The sequence below is a fragment of the Gallus gallus genome, chromosome 9 (assembly GCF_016699485.2).
Source record: "Gallus gallus isolate bGalGal1 chromosome 9, bGalGal1.mat.broiler.GRCg7b, whole genome shotgun sequence".
Lineage (NCBI taxonomy): Eukaryota > Metazoa > Chordata > Aves > Galliformes > Phasianidae > Gallus > Gallus gallus.
The window spans coordinates 4,638,175-4,657,514 of NC_052540.1; the positions used below are offsets into that span (position 1 = coordinate 4,638,175).

At 40.1% G+C, this 19,340-nt stretch overlaps 1 protein-coding gene and 1 non-coding gene across 5 annotated transcripts; both read left to right on the forward strand.

The window, feature by feature from the left end:
• Window positions 1–41: 41 nt before the first annotated feature.
• On the forward strand, window positions 42–19,122 carry SEPTIN2 (septin 2). Of its 4 annotated transcripts, none has more exons than XM_040705873.2 (13): window positions 42–200; window positions 2,425–2,457; window positions 4,081–4,201; window positions 6,512–6,598; window positions 7,408–7,531; window positions 8,783–8,917; window positions 10,658–10,775; window positions 11,703–11,804; window positions 12,065–12,210; window positions 13,040–13,123; window positions 14,799–14,856; window positions 15,636–15,748; window positions 16,145–19,122. In XM_040705873.2, exons 2-12 carry the CDS (start codon window positions 2,449–2,451, stop codon window positions 15,738–15,740), a joined length of 1,089 nt encoding a protein of 362 aa, XP_040561807.1. In that variant the 5' UTR covers window positions 42–200; window positions 2,425–2,448; the 3' UTR covers window positions 15,741–15,748; window positions 16,145–19,122. The 4 variants fall into 4 exon arrangements, with proteins under 4 accessions (XP_040561807.1, XP_422654.1, XP_040561805.1 ...); XM_422654.8 differs by having other exon boundaries at window positions 42–90; XM_040705871.2 differs by lacking the exon at window positions 42–200 and adding an exon at window positions 1,379–1,681.
• MIR1612 (microRNA 1612) lies at window positions 1,314–1,396 on the forward strand. Its single transcript, NR_035099.2, has one exon. It is a non-coding gene; the product is annotated as a microRNA 1612 (primary transcript).
• Window positions 19,123–19,340: the final 218 nt, after the last annotated feature.

Here is a 19,340-nt window from a genome sequence, read left to right on the forward strand (position 1 = left end):
GCGGGCGGCGGCGCCCCTCCCCCCGCTTCTCTCCTCCCTCCGGGTGCGTGAGCGCGGGAGCGGCGGCCGGGCCATTGGAAGGGTCTGCAGGTGAGGCGCTGAGGGGCGCTGGGCGGCGGGAACCTCTGCCCTGCAGCACGGGTGGCCTGCAGCCTCCCCTCAGCAGGAGACGGGGACGACGGCGGCCCCCCTCGTCGCAGGTTTTTGGGTGATGCTGCGGGATGAGGGCTGAGGGCTCCGGGCGGCCCCGGCGGTGGGAGCGGGCCGTGGCGCCGAGGCTGGGGGGCCGGTGGTATCCCGTCTGCGTCCGCTTCGTTCGAAGCCCTTTAGTGCGCATGGTCGTCTGAAAGCGTGAAGTCCCCGTCGTGGGATGGAGGAGGGGGGGTCGGGGATGCGGTTTCCTGTGTGAAAACGGGAAGCGCTGAGGTGATAAGGGGGAGAAAACACAGCCGCTCCGCGGGGCGCCGGCCTGGGCTGCCCGGCCGGAGGGCGCGGAACACGTCGGGCTGCTCCGCTGCCGTCTGCCCTCAGCCGGTGCTGTGTGTGCGTGGGAGCGGCCGGCCGCTGCCCCGGAGGAGTGCGCCTGGGAGATCTGCGAGAGATCTCTGCTCACAGCCCGGGGTAGCCGCGCATCTGCATAAATACCTCTCCTTCACATCCTGCCGGCTGTGGGAAACTTTCCTCCGAGAAATGGCTGGGTGGAAAGGCGAGCCTCCAGAAGGATGCTCCGGCACGATCCGGTTTGGCTTGGCGTTCAGAATTCCTCATGATAAGCGGGGCTGGATGACATCACCCGGCAGGAAACGCTCCGGGAGGGAGCATTTCTTATCGGAGCGGTCTCCTAAGACGAGAAGAGCCTCCCGAGGAGCATCTCCAGCCGCTGAATGCTTCGTCGCTCACAGATCAGCTTACTGATGGAAACACCGGCATCGCAGATGTCAGATCTTATTGTTAGAGTGAATTTTCACTGCAGAAGCAAGTTGCCTGGTTTTCTTTCTGCATACGTAATCAGGACAACAGATCTGTATGAGTTCAGCTTCGTGGGAAACAACAGCAAATGGCTTCGATGTGTGGCACTTCTAGTTGGCTCTCCCATCAGAAAAGCATCGTGTAGTCTGAGCAAACTGCCCAGGGTCAGACGGGCAGGAGCCCAGCCTCTCTGCACCCAGCAGAACGCAGTTAACAAACTGGTGATGGTTTCTGACAGCTGTGGCATTTGCTTCTCAAAGCTGCTGTATACATAGAACTCAGCGCAGCAGCCTTTAGGCTTATTAAGATGCATCTCTTTATAACTTTTTAGCTCTCAGTCATCACTTTTAAGCATCCAATTGGCTCTTTTCTTTCTTTCTTTTTTATGGTAGAGGAAGGAAAAGGAGCTGACTGGGCAGCTTGGAGGAATACTACGATAGGAGAAAGATAGCAACTTTGTGACTATAATCAGCAATGATTCCCTGCCCTGGAAGGGTGGGAAGAGCAAGCATGCCTGGAATACGGAAAGAGCCAGGTGGCAATAATTTCACACTGACAAAATGAAAGACAGCTAGAGAGGGACAGCTCTGATCTGTGGCTGTTGTGAGTGGGAACAGATACCTTTTTGGTTAAAGAGGGTAGGCCAGAGGAGGAACTGGAAAGGGGACTCGGAGCACGTATCAGTTCATGCTGACTTTCATACATTGTCAAAGTAAGTAATATGATTTCTTGAAATCATGCAAGTTAGCCTGATAGAAGCCCTTTTGTGCTGGCAGGTCTTTGTCTGTTCAGAGACTTTCTTACAGAGGTGTCAGATTTTGCTTTTCCCATCTCGAAATGAAACAGCTGTGTGTGACAATCTTGGCAGCAAGCAGTTAAAGTGGATGGTTGAGTTTTTGAGTGTCCTGAGCAAAGAGAAGGAGAAAATGTTTCCTTTTGAAGCCTCAACTCTGCAGAGCTCTCAAACATGAAAGGAAAAGCTGAGGGGGAGGAGGTTTAAGAAGAAAAGAGTGCATGGATTGGTGTATTGAGCTTTGAAAAAAACCATTTCCTCTGAATAGATGCCTTTTAGCAGCGTGTTTGGGTTTGGTTAGTTTCTGGAACGGATGTGAACTTCTCTTTTTCAGGCTGCAATATGGTATGTCATACATCCAGTGCCTTTTAGTGTTCCGCGTTCGCGTTGCTTGAGTTCATTGCACTCTGATGTTAATAGGAGTAAAATGTTTACTGGTTGCTGGGTGTTCTGCTCCTTGTTAATGCTGGAGATTCAGCTACTGGTCCTCTATGGAAAGCTACCGGTGCTGTTTCAAGATGTGCACATTAATTCGGGGGCACTCCTTTTCTAAGTTAGCATTAAAAGTGAATAGTGATTTGTTGGGGCTTTTGATTATTATTATTATTATTTTTTCCTCATGCAATTTTTAATAATCTGGAAAATGTTTTTTGTGTTTTCAGGTTTGCTCCTGAGCTTCCATAAAGATGTCCAAGGTGAGAAGAACGTTTCTGCCCTAAAATTGAACATTCCGAAATGGATGTTTTGTTTTATGAGTTTTATCTTCACACGCAACGTTTGGTTATTACCTCCTATTTGGTGAGGCTGTGTATGCTAAACTTGCAGCTCACAAGCATGAGTGAGTTCACATTCAGAAGATGACAGCGAATTATTGAGTTACATAACACAGATATTAGAATAGTCTCATACAGTAGGATTAATCTCCGTAGTTAACTGATGCTCCCAGAAGGTTGGAGTTGCACACAAGAATCTCCATGTTATGTTTTCATTGAAACTCCCATTCAGCTGCTATGTTTTGACCAGGAATATAATAATTTCAGGAAAGGACATTCTTGTGTTTAATTTATTGTTCCCATCTTCATTTGTTTTAGTCAATCAACTGATGTATTCAGCAAAAGCCCTCATAAAAATGTGGTAACTTGAATCCCAGTACTTTTCATTTAACTAATTCTTGGTCTCTTGCATTTGGCGTAGTGGGTTAGGTTATCAGAATGAAATGAATAAAAGCTACATGTGTAATGTATTTGAAGAGGGCAAATAATAGGTCTGAACATTTATCTGCAGTATTTTTAGTAGAGGACATTTGAAGCACTTTATTTTTTTTCCCCTCTTAAAAGCGATCTCTGATGAAGTTTCCAGCAGGTGACTGTCATTTCACAAGTACTGTTTTTGTCTGGATGTGCTAAAAATCACTAGTAATGGTCTCTTTCCTTGTTTAAGTGCATGTGCTTCATGCACAAATGTAGCAGAAATGCTAAGCCATGGCCTGAAGCAGTGATTGAGCACCTGGTGGAAGGCAGGGCCCACCCAGGGGAGCTCAGGTGCATGCAATGTACCTGAGTGACTGGAGGGGTGGAGCCAGGATGCACCCCTTCCCAGACCTCATTTAAGGGCTGGCAGTGGAGGTGAAGGTGTTTCACTTGAGATCCCTGTTTATCTGAGGCCTTGTGAGGGTAAGCAGCTTCTCTGCTTTGTTTTTTTTTTTTTTTCTGTGTCCATAGTTGCTGTATTTAAGCATATCCCTCCTTAGTTGCTGTAGCCTGGGACTTTGCCACTATACTGCCATCGCTGTGCTTTCCATTGTGTAAGCGCACTACAACAAGCTTTTTTTATTTTAAATGAGCACAAAGTCACTGCCGTAGAAGTGTGTGTCTAGCAAGTGTGTTTCATGCTTCACTAAGTAAATACTTGAGGCTTTTTTTTTTTTCACTTTTTAACTTAGGTCCTGGATGGGAGTAAAGAAAAGGGAAGGTTTTTTTAAATTCTAGGTTTTCTTTACTTTGTTGTGTAGCTGTTGAGTAAGGGGAAAACTTGCATGGAGAAAATCCCTCTGTGTGTCATACACCTTCAACTTGTGATTTCAGGTCTTAAATGATGGGAGATTATAATGGGGATAACTTTATTTTTTGGTTCCTGAGACCTTTTGGTGAGAAGGGCAGGAGGCAGAGCTGTGGGAAGCCAAGTGACTTATGAAATTTATGTTTTTTTCCATGCTTTCTTCTGGTTCTAGTTTATCATATTTGAAATGTCCAAGGGAGACAGTCACCTAAACAAGCACGTCTTGCACGGTTGCTTATTACTGTCTTATTTCATTTCAGCAACAGCCTGCTCAGTTTACCAATCCAGAAACCCCTGGTTATGTTGGATTTGCAAACCTTCCCAACCAGGTCCATCGCAAGTCTGTGAAGAAGGGGTTTGAATTCACTCTTATGGTGGTTGGTAAGGAGACATTTTGTTGTATTGTTCCCAATGAGTTCTCACTTATGTAGAACTTCGAATTAAAGTGGATATTGCTTCTGCTATTGTAAGGCTTTAACTTCTGTCAGAAAGCTTTGTGCTGTAATGTTTAACTGTTTTGTTCTTTTAAGAATTCATGCATCTGTTTTTGGTAACACAAACCAAATATGTTAATCGCTTTGTGGTTGAAGTGAGAGAACTCTGTTTTGTGCTCCAATGATGGTTACTTCCTTCCTTCTGTCTCACAAGGTTCAAGCCTTCCGCTTAAAATTTAGCTTAAAATTGTTCTCATGTACGAATACGAGTTCTGCTGGCTTCTTTTCATTCAGAGAATAGTATTAAGCTATTTGTTATGCTTCTGTAGTTCAAAAGAATCTGCATGGGCTAGATCTTTCAAAGGAGAGATGGGACAGGATGTGACAGTGAGGGTTGCTGATAGTTTGGGATCCCAATAGTTACAGGTAGCATTTATCATTTAACCTGTCATTAGCTTTGCCAAATGGCAGCCCTTGTTTTGCTTTTCTTCCATTTCTGTTTTCGGCAGCACGGTGCTGGACTGCACTGACCCTTATTTCTGGCTTCCAAGAACTTGATGGTGGTTGGTTCCTGTTAACTGGGGTGAAGGGGAGAAGGAAGAGAGAGCAAGGACATGGGGAAATGAGGTTATATTGCATGCTAAGTGCCTTATAATTGTTAGGAGTCGTTTAATTTTCGCTTCATTGGATTTGCTTAGGATAATATCATAATGGATACCTTACAAAACCTAAGGGTAAAGCCAACCTTTAAATGTTTCAAGTCGTGGTATCTGCTGTAATTCTTTGGCATTTGCTATTTTTTGTCCTACATGTAAGAAATGGGGACCTGCTTAATATCCAGATCTCTCTGAGATGAATTGCAAATAGTTCTGGTAGAAAGATGCACAAAATTATCCAGACCAAATGGTTATTTCTGCTGTTTGCTGAAATAGAAAACAGTGGAGAGATGGCATGGTATTGGAGTGATGGTGCAAGTAGCCCCCTGTGCCTCATCTGACTGTAATGTTGCTTGCCACTATTCAGAGGGGTAAATGAAAACTACAGCAAGAGAACTTGCAAAAAAAGTAACTTCCCTGGAGATTTGGATTGATGCTCTAAGACACACTAACAGAGGGAGGAGCAGATGGAAGTTAAGATAAACTGTGCTTTAAATTGTTGATTACTTCAATAGCTTGGAATGTTAATTTTTTTCCTCTTGAAATATGCATGGGATTTAAGCATGTTCCACATGGCCTCCATCACAATGTCTGTTTTGAGCTGTAACTGTTCATTAACTTGCATGCTTCAAGCTATCAGTACTCAGAGTCAGAAGAAGCTGTTGCTTATCCTTGACAGAGACAAGGCAACTGATTTGTTTTAAATGTACTATTTACCCAGACTGAAGGCTGGCAGTGTGTTGCTGGTTAAAGTCAAAGCTGTCTTGGTTTTGCTGAACTGATGCCATGTGAGTCTTAAATCACTCTGCATGTCTCTTTCACTGGTAGAGTCTGCAGTGGTAAAATCTGGTTTTGAGAGAGGTGCTCTATCCAAGAATAGCAGCTCTGGCTCAAATCTTTACTTAAAGATTATTCCATATCTTTTTATCTCGTTCAGATATCTTTGTCAGACTGCTGTTATCATTTTTACTTCACTTAAAACAGTCTCAAAAAATAACTTGTGCAGTGAATTCAAGTACTGAGCCAATTAAGTTGCTGGTCTCTTTTTAATTAATGTTGTGAACATCTTTAGCTGATTAGTTGGCTTTTCAGCTCTTCCAATGGCTCTGTCAGTAGCTGTAGGAGAAAAGCCTTTTTGTGGTACACTTTGAGTAATCCCCAAGTTCACCATAGTGAAGAATTGCTTTGTGTCCATGCTCAGCAGACATATCACATTGCTCTCAGTTTTTTTCTCTACTACTTCTCTGTGTTTATGAGCTTCTGTATTCTGGAATGATAGCAGAAAAGCTTGCCTTAAAATCAGAAGGCATGAAAAGGGAAATGATGCCTAATTTTAAATCAATCAGGGCTCCACTAGACTAGCAGATCTGATTAGAAATCATCAGTGGAACCTCTGACGAAGTGTATTATAAAGCTGAGGTGTATCATTCAACATTCTTATGCAAGTTTTTTCTAATACAAACTTATAAGCTGCAAGTCTTTAAATGACAAGTAAAAGATGTATATTTTTTCCACATCAAATACAGTTGGATATTGCTTTCTGGTTATAGTTGAGATTAATTATGCAAATATATTGAGTTTATGTGTACGTTGAATCCCAGGTGAATCTGGACTGGGGAAATCGACGTTAATAAACAGCCTCTTCTTGACAGACCTCTACCCAGAACGGATAATCCCAGGAGCTGCTGGTAAACACTCTCTTCCAGTTCATCTGTTCTGACAATTTTGAAGTGAATTCTTTTATCCTTGGATTTCATGAATAGCCAAGTTATTATTCCTAGCTGTAGTCATTCTAATGGATTTCCTGACAGTTGAACCACCAGATAGAACTGGTTCCCTCGGTACCTGGCCTTTGTGATTTAGTCCTTGGCTGTGCTGAAGGCTTGTACTGGCACCAACCAGTTAATCTCTCCTTTTGCGTAGTGTATCATGACATCACATTAAGATAGACAATCAACTAAAACAGTCAGAGCCTTTTTTCAGTATTCAATCTACAGTGATTTTGAACACGCACATTTTTAATGTTTCCTTGGGCTTGCAATTTGATTCCTTTGCTCATTTAGTGAATGTGCACTTTCTTTTCAGCCCTCCATCCCTTTTTGAATCTGCTAAACAAGGCACGCAATGATCCAGCCTAAGGAAATATCCTAAGAAAATAGAGGAAGATGCTGTTTTTCTCTCTTTGCTCCTTGTTAAACAACTTGCTTTAGCAACTTTACCACTTTGACTGAAAACCACTTATCACTTTCAACCTTAAGGAAAAAATCTTATATAATTTAGTGTTGCTTTCCAAATTACTGAGTACTTCTATTTTCTTCTCAGTCAGGCACTTTTCCCTCAGTTTCTATAAAGACTTGAGGAAAAGTATAAAAAAAAAACAAACAAACAAAAAAAACTCTAAGGGTTTTCTAACCTGCCATTTAATCTTCTGATCTTATCTCAAAGTGACCTGCTCTTATTGGTTCTATTCTGAAGCACCCAACTTCCTATCTTTTAGAAAAGATTGAACGCACTGTGCAGATTGAAGCCTCAACAGTTGAAATAGAAGAGAGGGGTGTGAAACTACGCCTGACAGTTGTAGATACACCTGGATATGGGGATGCTATCAATTGCAGAGATTGGTATGTACATAGCCTGTCAGTCATCACATGTAGATCAATGTACGTCCACTTTGTGTTTGTATGGAGGGGTGGTGGTGAAAATAACTACCCAGCTCACCATTTTTTGATGGGTTAGGTTAAGTACTGAATGTGAGGTGTGATTATTTTTTATTTTGGAGAGATGGGCAGGTTTTTAAGTAGATTGTATACTTTTTTATATTCAGAAAGTATTGGAACCACTGGGACACAGTGAATTAAAGAAAGATAAAGTAATTCATATACTCTTTAATGCAAATAAAAATCCACCTTTAGATGTTTTCCACATGCATCATCTGAGGATTCTAAGATTCCATGCTTTGGTTTCTGTAGTGCATTTCCATCACCTTTGGGTTCTGACATTTCTAAAAAGTTTGTGTTCTGATAAGTACTGAGATGAATGGCATTCAGCCATAATCTTTGCTGCCCACCTTCTGTCAAGAACTTGCTTGTCCATCTCAGCCATTCTCACTACAGCATCGTACTGCCCTTACTTTCTGCTCCCCATTGCTCCAGTTCTCCCATTAATAAAGACTTACTTGGGAGCTTTGCTTATGTTGATTCTCCTCCTTAAGCAGGAATCAGAATGTCACATGCAAGATAAATGTTTTATTTATTCTTCCATTCAGCAATAAACTGCTATTCCTGTCTGCTTAGCCTGTAGTATTGATCACTGGCAAACATGCAATAGGAGTACAGCTATTCTCTCAAACTAAACAGATGCGTATGTAAGGTGAAGTGGTTCAGGGAGATGCAACTCAGCAATAGTGATGCAAGATTTCTGCAGTTTTGCATCTGTTGCAGCTGCTGACTGACTTTGCTCTTGAATCAGCATCATCAATTTGATGTTTTAAATCAATTTGAAATAAGAAACTTAGATTATCTTCAGCATGTGTAATTAATGCTTAGTCACAAAGTGAATACTAACTCGAGCAATTTGCTTAGAAGTTAAGAAATATATTATTATGTGTAATGTATGCATGTTTTATCTTAATATATATGCACAATGCATATTATGTATTATGCATAGTAGTAACAATTGCTTGTTATTTTGCAGTTCAATTAAAATGCTCAGATCTTCATTTAAGATATAGGCTGACAGCACGAGTAATTTACTCCTGTTCATCAATAGCTTGGTTTATCAGCAAGGTGTCTTTTAATCTTACCTGTGAAAGATCACTAAAATTACTGGCCATTTGGGAGCGAGCACAGTTTAAGTCTCCACTTGCTTTACAGTTTTAAGACCATAATCTCCTACATCGATGAGCAGTTTGAGCGCTATCTGCATGATGAGAGTGGTTTGAACAGAAGGCATATCATAGATAACCGTGTTCACTGCTGCTTCTATTTCATTTCACCATTTGGTCATGGGTAAGTATTTCTGTCACTTTATTTTTGAAATGATTTTTATTGCAGTGAATTGTTTTTGTGCCTGCTGATGTAAATCTTCAGAATCAAATTGCCATTCCTTAAAGAAGGAATAGAACTCCCAAAATAAGTGTGTGTTCCTTCTAAGCCTTTCTCCTTAAACAGAGGATTAGAATAGTTGGAAGGAATTGACAAAGATCACTAAGTCCAACTGCCCGACCATCTTAGGGCTAACCAAAAGTTAAAGCTTATTAGTGGGGGCATTATCCAAATACCTCTTGGACACTAACGGGCACAGTGCATCAACCACCTCTCTAGAAAGCCTGTTTCAGTGTTTCACCACCCCCACAGTAGGCATGTTTCCTAATGTCTAATATGAACATGCTCTGTTGCAGCTTTGTGCTGCTCCCACGTGTCCTGTCACTGGTGACCATGGTGATGAGATTGACATCTCAGTTTCCTCTCCTGTAAATTGTAGACAGCAGTGAGCTTGCTTTTTACCTTTCTTTATTTCAGACTAGACCGTGTGTCCTCAGCCTCTCATAGGACATGTTATCCAGCCCTTTTGTCAGCTTTGTTGTCCTCTGGTCACTAGTATCTGATTAGTATATTAACATCCTTTTTACATCATTAAGCCCCAAACTGCATGCAGTGTTCAAGGTGAAGTTGCACAGATGCTAAATGTACACTGACTGGATGTGCTGTGTTTGATGTACCCCAAAGTGTAGTTCTCCCTCTTGGCCACCTGGATACACTTCCTTGCTCATGCTGAGTCTGCTGTCACCCAGCACCCTCAGATCCCTTTCTGCTGAGTTCTTCTCCAGTCACTCATTTCCCCTGCTTGTACCTGTCTGGCACTGCTTCATCCCAGGTGCAGAACCTGGCATTTTCCTTTGTTGCATTTCATGCAACTGCTGATTGTCAAGTGCCCCACTGTATCTAGATCACTCTGCAAGGCCTCTTGTCCCTTTGGAGAGTCAACAGCACCTCCCAGTTTAGTAAGATCAGCAACTTGATGAATTCAGAAGCAAACTTCTGGATTCAATTCCTGTATCCAGATGATTGTTATAAGTGTTGAATGGAATAGGCCCTAGAACCGAGCCCTGGAAATCTCTGCTAGTGACTGGCTGCCAGCCAGGTACAGTCCCATTCACTGTGACCCTTTGAGCTTGGCCATTCAGCCAACTCATCACCTAACCTTATCATAGGACAACAAATTACTAAGGTAGGACTTTCCCTTTGTGAACCCGTGTTGACTCTGCCTGATAATAGTTCTTAAATGCCTTTCAGTAGTGTACAGGGTAATCTTCTCCATAACTTTTCCAGATTAAGGTTAGACTAAGAGGTCTGTAGTTTCCTTGGTCTCCTCTTGTGCCCTTCTTGTAGATGGGTGTAACATCAATAGCTTCCAGTCAGCACGCACCTTATCGGATTCCCAAGACCTTTGGTAACTGTTGAGAGGAGTCCTGATACAACATCCACTAACCCACTCAGTACTCTGGGGTGAGTCCTGCCAGACCCGATGGACTTAGGAATGTTCAGCTGATACAACTGGTCCTGAAAACCTCAGCGGCCCCCAGTCATGCTTCCCCAACTCAGAGGGCCAGGCAGCCCAAGAGACATCATTAATAATAAAAACTGACCACTTTCATCAAGTATCAATCCAGTGTTTACCTTAGACCTGATTGATGTTGGTCACTTATGTTAAAAGTAAATTAAACTTTTCCCATGTTTTCTTCTTAGTCTTAAGCCTTTGGATGTTGAATTTATGAAGGCAATACACAACAAAGTAAATATTGTACCAGTAATTGCAAAAGCTGACACGCTTTCACTGAAAGAGCGAGAAAGACTCAAGAAAAGGGTAAGTATTTTTCTAGCTTGAAGAAAAATGTATTTTGGCTGTAGTACTGTGTCCACTCTCAAGATGAGTCTCTTTCAACCTTATTTTGCCCTCTACACGAAAAATAGAATCTCATATGCAATCTGTAACTTTATGTAATACGTGCTTTTATATCTCTTAAGGTCTTAATGTTGTGTATTTAACTGAAAACTTGCCCTTAAAGTGTTGCCTGTGAAATGGCAGTTTGGCTACATGTACAACTACACTGATTCAATTTTGAAACTTGGAAAATACATTTAGGTATGTTTAGTAGTGGTAATTGCTCCCTCACCTGTTTGATCAGCTCCAAGGCAGAGACAAAGCACCTGTACTCTGCAGAAACCTAACTTTGTTCTCAAGTAAAACTAGAATATGGCAGTATTCCCTAAGCAAGGAAGGCTGCACTTCAGTTTTGTCAATTACAGCTAATGTGAAACAGGATAAATTGGAGGGGCAAACTGTTTGCATTTCTATAGCTTTGCATAAAATCAAATTTCATGGCTATTAATGCATGTAATTCTAGCCATAATAAAATGACAGCAACAATGCTGTAAGGCTCAATTGCAGGTCTTGTTTCTGTACAAAAATCTGTGCTACTGGGTAGGTAATTCTCTTAGAGGTACTGATTTTCATAATTGAAGTTGATTTAACTGCAAATACATTTTTTTAAATAGTGGAAATTTTAGTATGTTAAGATAAAGCAGTAGGGAGAAAATGTACCGCTGTCTGAAAGTGTGGGAAAGCAGTTGAATGTCATGAAGGAATGTTCCTTAAAAACACGTAGTTGGTAAGTAATTGGAATTAGTAACATAGGCCGAAGTTTTCAAGAGATTGTGGATTGCTTAGCAGTTTAAGTTTTAAAAGTGCTCACTTTGTGTATATTATCTTCATTTCTTAAAAAAATCTCAGATTCTGGATGAAATTGAAGAGCATGGCATCAAGATTTATCACCTGCCTGATGCTGAATCTGATGAGGATGAAGATTTTAAAGAGCAAACCAGACTGCTGAAGGTATGAATATACTGTATCTTTTCAGACTGCTCAGGTGGCATTTAATCAAAATACATAAGTGACCTTTGTGCTCAGGCTTCTCTATTGGGAAGATGGTGGTGATAATAACGATTTCTTTTCCTGTAAGATTTTTTTACAACTTCAATTTAAAAGCATTACAAATTCACTACCATAATATGCAGTGCTGAGTAGAACAAGAGTTGTTCTTGTGTTGCTTGTCCTAGGTCATTGTTAGTAGTTTTTGAATTTTCCATTTTCAGGCCAGCATTCCATTTTGTGTAGTGGGATCCAATCAACTCATTGAAGCCAAAGGTAAAAAAGTTCGAGGTCGACTGTACCCATGGGGTGTTGTTGAAGTGGAGAATCCAGAACATAATGACTTCCTGAAATTGAGGACCATGTTAATGTAAGTTAAAAAGTTCCAATTAAATAATAGTTAAAAAAAAAAAAAAGGAAGATGCTCAGGCACTGAAAGGGGGACTTCTGGGAGATTATGGAATCCTTAAAGACATGGAATTTGTCTGGAGAAGGCTGTGAGCAAGTTTAATCTAGTTGGCCTAGGTAGGGATTGGACCTAATACTCTCCACAGATCCTTTTTAGTATGGATTACTTAATGATTCATGAAAACAATCTTGTGTCTAAATCTTGCGTTGAACCTATGCCCAAGAATGTAAAGCAGGTTGTTTTTCACCTTGTGCTTGTTGAAAGATATCTATTTCTAAGGTATCTGTCTATATAAAGATTCCTGGAAAGTATTAGACTTCAAAAGTCTGCTGGTTAGCATCATAGAATGGCCTGGGTTGAAAAGAACCACAGTGCTCATCTTGTTCCAACCCCCTGCTATGTGCAGCGTCGCCAACCAGCAGACCAGGCTGCCCAGAGCCACATCCAGCCTGGCCTTGAATACCCCCCAGGGATGGGGCATCCACAGCCTCCTTGGGCAACCTGTTCCAGTTAAGTTTTCTCAGGCTTTGTTACTCTACTTTCCCTGCCCAGCGCTGCTTTGTCACATGTCTCACTTGGGATGGTTTATGTGTGGGCTGTCCCTGAGTCTGAGGTGCTGTCTGTTTGTCTTTTATAGCACTGATTTGACTTAAATCAGCACTGAAATTGTCATATTAAATGAATCCATATGCTGAACACATTGACCCAACATGGTGCTGAATGTGAGAGTTGTTTAATCAAGCTGCTTTAACACAGATGTTTTACCTTTTCATTTCTTTCATTCCTCTAGCACCCACATGCAAGACCTTCAGGAGGTGACCCAAGATCTTCACTATGAGAACTTCCGTTCTGAGCGGCTCAAACGAGGAGGCAGGTTGTCATCTTATTGCTACAATCCACGTCTTCCTCTGAATTCATTTCTTGGTCTTCTCTCTCTCCCCCCACCATTTAATTGCAGCTCTCTAGAGGCAGTTAACAAGAAGTTCAATCAGTTTACATTCACTGTAAGGAAAAAGTATGATGTAAATTTGAGTCAGCTGTGACTATAGAAGAAGTGTAATTAAATCTCTGCTTTAAGGTTTGAACACAGTTTGATTGGTGTATTCAAGGTAAATACATAAGGAAAATGTATGATATACCTTCTAAAAACATGCAAGTTAGATAAGTGCTGATACATTAAAATGAATCATTTCTTAGACTCGCGTATCTGGATGTTAAGAAAGTAGCTTTAAGAAAAGAAAGTCAAGTCCTCCTGTAGTGCTTTATTTAACATGGTATAAATAAATAGTTCTCTTTGAAGAGCAGACATAGGATAACGTCTTCCAGTCCTATTTTGGGCTGTGGTGAGAGGCAGGTAGAACACCCTGTTTCTAAATAAAATAGCGGAGTCTCTGTAGTTGAGTTTGTGAGCTCTTTATGAAGACTGGGTGTTTCCTAACTTAGATTATGTTGCTTCTCTTATTTCAACCACTAGAGGGTTTCATAATTGCACGTGTCAGTGGGTTTGATACACTTTGCAAAGTTTTTTCCTTCTGGTGTTGAAATAGATTTTGTCACATGCCTGGTCTGGTTTCAAAAATAGTCTTTGTTTGATCTGCACTTTCGGTAGCACTTCTGCTGATTAAGAGGTCTGTTAGCAGATCTTCCACACTGCAACGTGGGATAAGAAAAACATACTTGCAAGGTGGTATGAAATCTGGAATATAGTACATGCAGATAGTCTTAGGCTCAGTTCCTCAGTGTAAAATTGGAATGTTCCCATTAAGCAGCAGTTTCCTTAGATATAGATGGAAGGTATTTGTTTACTTTGACAGAAGCAATCAGTGTTTGTACTATACTTTTTCATGTTACACCCAAGGAATCCTTGGAGTTGGGGAAGAACAAAAAAGGTGATTATACTTTAAAAATAATCAAACTTCAAACTCTAAAGTGGAGAAGAGGATAAAGGATGGAAGCATGGCAGATATGTACAGTGATTTGCTGCTTTTGTAGTTTTGGTTATGAGTAACTTAGGAATGTGTGCAAATGTATCCTAGCAAGCTTACTCAAAGATAAGTGTACTTATTGAATGGCATTTACTTTAAGTACAGTGCTGTACTGAAAGCAGGATGAGGGGCATGCTATCTTTTTGGTTTTAGCTTTTTATTTTCTAAGAGCTTTAAGGGTAAGAGGCATAGTTTGATTTGTGCCTTCCAGATGCTTGATAGCAAATGTGGTTCATGATGTTAGAGATGAGAGAACTGTAAAAAGAAGGTCCCACCTGGGGGTAACAAGGTTTCAAAGTTCCTAGATATTAATAAGAATATGGAAGTAACATGTAAAATATCTTGTCCAGCATTATATTGAACTCGTTTTGATTTAGTTGTATTGATTTATTGCACCAATGAAAAAGAATTGAGCACAGTGTACTCAGATTTCTGAATTGTGTGGTATTCCAGTTGTAGTCAGTTAAGTTAACACTACGCTCAGACAAACTGCTCAATACTGTTCAGAAACAGTTTTCACTGATGCCTATAAAGATGTTACTGAACAATATTTTTCTGTTGTAGGAAAATAGAGGATGAAGAAGTAAATAAAGACCAGATTCTGCTTGAAAAAGAAGCTGAAGTAAGATGAAAAATCTATTATTTGGATGGGCAGAATTTTATCTTTGTTTTGCTATTTTGAGATAAGTGATTTATATGATCTTGATAATTTGTAGTGGGAAAGATGGAATGTTCTAATATAAAACTATGCAAGGTGCAGTAAAAACAGTATGGAGAGGTATAGGGGTTCTCAGAATACTGACTTCGTGGAACAAATGCAATGTCAGATTTCATTGTATTGGTCTGTAATGGATGTTCTGCATGTTGTGGGAAGGGAGAGCCATCCTCATGTATGAGGAAGGGTTTGAAAATGAGCAGTTGCAAGTTGGGGGAGAAGTCAATTCAACTCTGCACTGAAGGAGGAAACACTGGTAAGAATTATCAGGAATAAAGGACAATGTGGAAATTCTCCTCATTCTGCTGCTATGATAAATCCATAATTTGTAGCTCTAGTTGTTTTACAAACAAATGTAAAAAGCTTTAGTAAGTGAGTTTAGCATTTCAACAGCACCATTCTTATTTAACTTTGGGGTAAGAAAAGACTTCATTTTAGGGATGCTTAAAAGTCCCAAGTTTTATAATAAGAAAGCTTATTGATTTCACTCAGCAAACTTCCAGCCTCTTACTAGTTGGAATATGAGTGGTAGAAAAGCAGTCCATAACCTAAGATTGCAACTCAGCAGATCAAGCCAATGCAGATGTATTTCATCTTTAATATTAATAATTAACAGTGTGGTAGCAGCTAAGATCATATTCTGAGGTGAGATAAGGCTAAAGGATACTCTTGTGCTATATTTCCAGCTTCGTCGCATGCAGGAGATGATTGCGAGAATGCAGGCGCAGATGCAGATGCAAATGCAAGGTGGAGAAGGGGAAAGCAGTGCAGTTCAAGGACACAATGTATAAAGCTTTTGGTAAGATGTTCATATAGCCATTTAAATTAAAAAAAAATCTGTTTATGGGTAGTACTAAGGAGCTTTGGAAGAATACTTACAAGATGAGTTTACGTAGCTTTCAGTATTCATTTTCATTTTACAGTTTAGCTGGTGTTTGTGAAGGGGCCTGAAGCTAATCTACACAGTGTGGTTTTTTTAAACACATGTATGTGTGTGTATATACTCATTTTTTTTCCAGAAATACTATGCAAATCAAGATTCAGAGAAGGAATTTCTCAGGCTGTGTAAGCAGGTGGCTCTCAAACTCACGGTGAACTCACTGTTTCATTGTAAATAGGAAAATGTCTACTTCTTTGTTTTCGAAGTGTATGAAGATAGCAGATCTTAAAATGTGTATTTTTGGCTTGTTTGCAGATTACATTGTACCCGGGCTTAAAGGTATCATTCTGGAGTTGAATTATGCTGGCACTATGCTGGAAGGAATGCCTTGTGCTCAATGTGGGACTTGGAGATTATTTTGGAGTTTAACATGGAAATGCATTGTGGTAACTCTTGTGATACATACTTCATAACACGTAGTCAGTATTCTATAGATTATACACCTTTGACATTGCTTTTGTTTAGTAGTTCTTATATTAAGCTTATTTTCAGTTTCCCATTGTAATAGGGATACAAAATAGTCATTGAAACTTTTCTTGCCTGACATGGTGTTAGATGACTTTCTTTAATTATTAGCTCTGTTTTTAATTTTGTGTTATGTTTAGGATTAAGCAGTTGTTAGTGGTATCCTGTTCAGTAGTGTGTAATAGTCACTAATCGGGGAGCCCTGCAAGGTTAGTTTTGTTTCTGCAGTGTTCTCAGATGTGTGCCTGTGAGACCTCAGCCCTTCCGCTGTCTCTGCTCAGTGCAGATTTTCTTGGTCTCTGCAAGTATCTAATTAAACTCCAGGCATGCCTTGTGTCTTAATGAAAGAACTAAGAGGCAGTGCTTCTTTAAGGGCACACTCCATTTTATATGACAGGCGTTGTGTCCTTCAGATTTAATCTTGAAGGATATATGTTCCTTTATTGTTTGTCTAAAATCTTCCTCTACGTTGCAGATAATTTTTAAGAGTTTCCTGTAGGTCAGCACAAATCAGTCCTGCTGTTTTCTGGCTTTGCTGTGTAGCCACATAAGCTTAAATAATTCTGATTATATTAAATGAGATAAACCCCAAAGAGTAATTTTCTATGCATGAGTGTTTCCATATCCAAATACATAGGAAATTCTATAATTACTGAAGAGTATTTTCATACTATTTTTAGGGCATTGCAAACTTAATTGCAATGTAAAACATACTCCACACAGCTGCAAAGGTCTCTCTGTTCTTCAAAGTGATCTGTGCCTGACAGGATCAGTGCAAACTGTATTTTAAGGTTCTGCTCCAAGATGGAGTAAACAGTATTACTTCTGAGGTGGCTCCAATATGCTATTCTTTTTCTTTTTTAATTTTTATTTTTAAAGGCCAAGGTCACTTTCCTTAACACTGCCAGGAAAGGGAACTGTTTTTTGAGCTTGACTGCATATCATGGCAGGTACTGTTTGCAGTCCATGGTAACAGCTGTAGTGTGCAGCTCCATATGTGGGGCTGATAAGGATAAGCAGCGGTGTGCTGTGCTTGGCTTCTTGAGTACTTCTGATAAAGCCAGCAATCAGGTTTACTAATGTGAATAGCTGTTATCTGAACAGCTAACAAGTAGATAAAACTCCAACTTTTTCTCTCTTCTGAGCTCAGGTGTAGCAATGATTTTATTATTTTTAAACTTTTCTTTGAAAAAAGCGATAAGATTTCTACAGCTAATGTGTAATTTCAGTGGTACTTAAATAGCAGATTGATATTTAATATTGCCAAGCAGCTGAAATTTCTACCTGCCTGAAACTGCTGTTTATCAACAATTTTATATTTGACTCTTTCTAAAAATGTGAAGTAAAATCTTCCATCATTACCTTTTCTAAGGAGCTCCAGTTTGCTTTGCAAGAGCAATTACTCTCAATTTTCCATGGCTCCTGCAGTCTTCCCTTATCACCACTGAAGTGAAAATGGTAACCTTTTATATATTTAGATGCACAGAAGCACAGAGTCCCATTTTGTCAAATAAGTCTGTATAAAACTTGGATGCAAAAGCACACACTCCAAAGTTTTTCTCTTGCCTTTTCTTAACAACATGCAGAAATAAGGTGGCACCTTATTTGTGTTACCAGAAACAAACAAAATAATCCACAGCACCTTCTTTCTAAATCTTTTGATATGTTTCTATGAATCAGTGGTGAGGCTGAAGGGGGCCTCTGAGCAACATATCTAGCTGTAGATATCCCTGTTGTTTGCAGGGCAGATGGTCTAGATGGTCTTTTAAAGGTCACTTCCAACATAAATGGTTCTATGACTCTAGATATTCCAGAAGAACTTATTATGCACTTATATCACTAAATAGTTTGTGAACTCTCATTCTATTCCTCAGTTGCCACAAATGTGCTTTGTTCTGATTCTGCAGCGTTTGCCTATTTTAAGCTATCAGTCTAATATCTCTGTTAAATTCTCTGAGCAAAGTGTGCTTCAGGCACTGTCCACTTTGCCAAGGAGAGCAAACTGTGTAACATTAGTGTTTTCACATATAGGCTTAGGGTAAGGTAATCTGCAATAGCAATATAAACCAGTACTTGAACTGTGAAACCTCAAGTGTATGCAAACAAGACCCTGGTTATACGTGTAACTCTGTGTTGGTTTTATCTTCTTTGTTTTTTTATCATGGGAACAAAAGCAGATTGTCTGTGCTTTTAGTGCTGTTTGGTCACTACCTGTGGAATTACTTCGGGCTATGTCTTTGAAATAACATGTATCTATTGAGATTTCTTCAGGGTAAAGCATTGTGGATGACTCTTAGGCAATAAATATTTTCATATATTTTTTTTTCATTGGAAAAATCAAGTTTGTGGCACTCGTAATTGGCTGACCCTCAAGTCTCTGGGGGTCACCTGATCGGGTACTGTGCCTGATGTCCATGAAGGTCTCTTTCTCCTTCACGTTTCTTGTGATGACATTGCAGTCAGGGGATGTGTGGTGAGACAGAACAAGTGAGACCACCATTCTCAGCTTGAAGTTTGTCTAAAAAGCAGCTACTGGTAGAAGATTCTGGGGACAAAAGGTTGATGTTTGTTGTGCTCAACTGGCCACAGTTTGTTTTCTGGTACAGCGTTGTTGGAGTTCCTATTTTAGGAGTAAAAGTACTTTTGAATTTGCAGAGCTTTTATATTTGGTAGTAAAAATGACTTGCTCTTGGTACAGAAATCTTATTGTTCTATGTACTGTCATTAGCCAAGGCTATAATAAAAATGCTGAAATAAAAAATAATAAATTTTCTTTGTTTTGATTCCTTGTTATAATCAACTCTGGCAATGTTTGTTTGTTTGTGGTGATATGTTTTAATTATAAAGGATTCATTCAGACATGGTGTAAAGAGAACACAGTGATGACCCTGCATTTGTTATGACCATTAAATGTTGTGTCCGTTCAAAGTTTATTGGTGCACAGTGCATTTCCCAGCGGGTGTTCCCAGAGCTGCCCAAGTTCTAG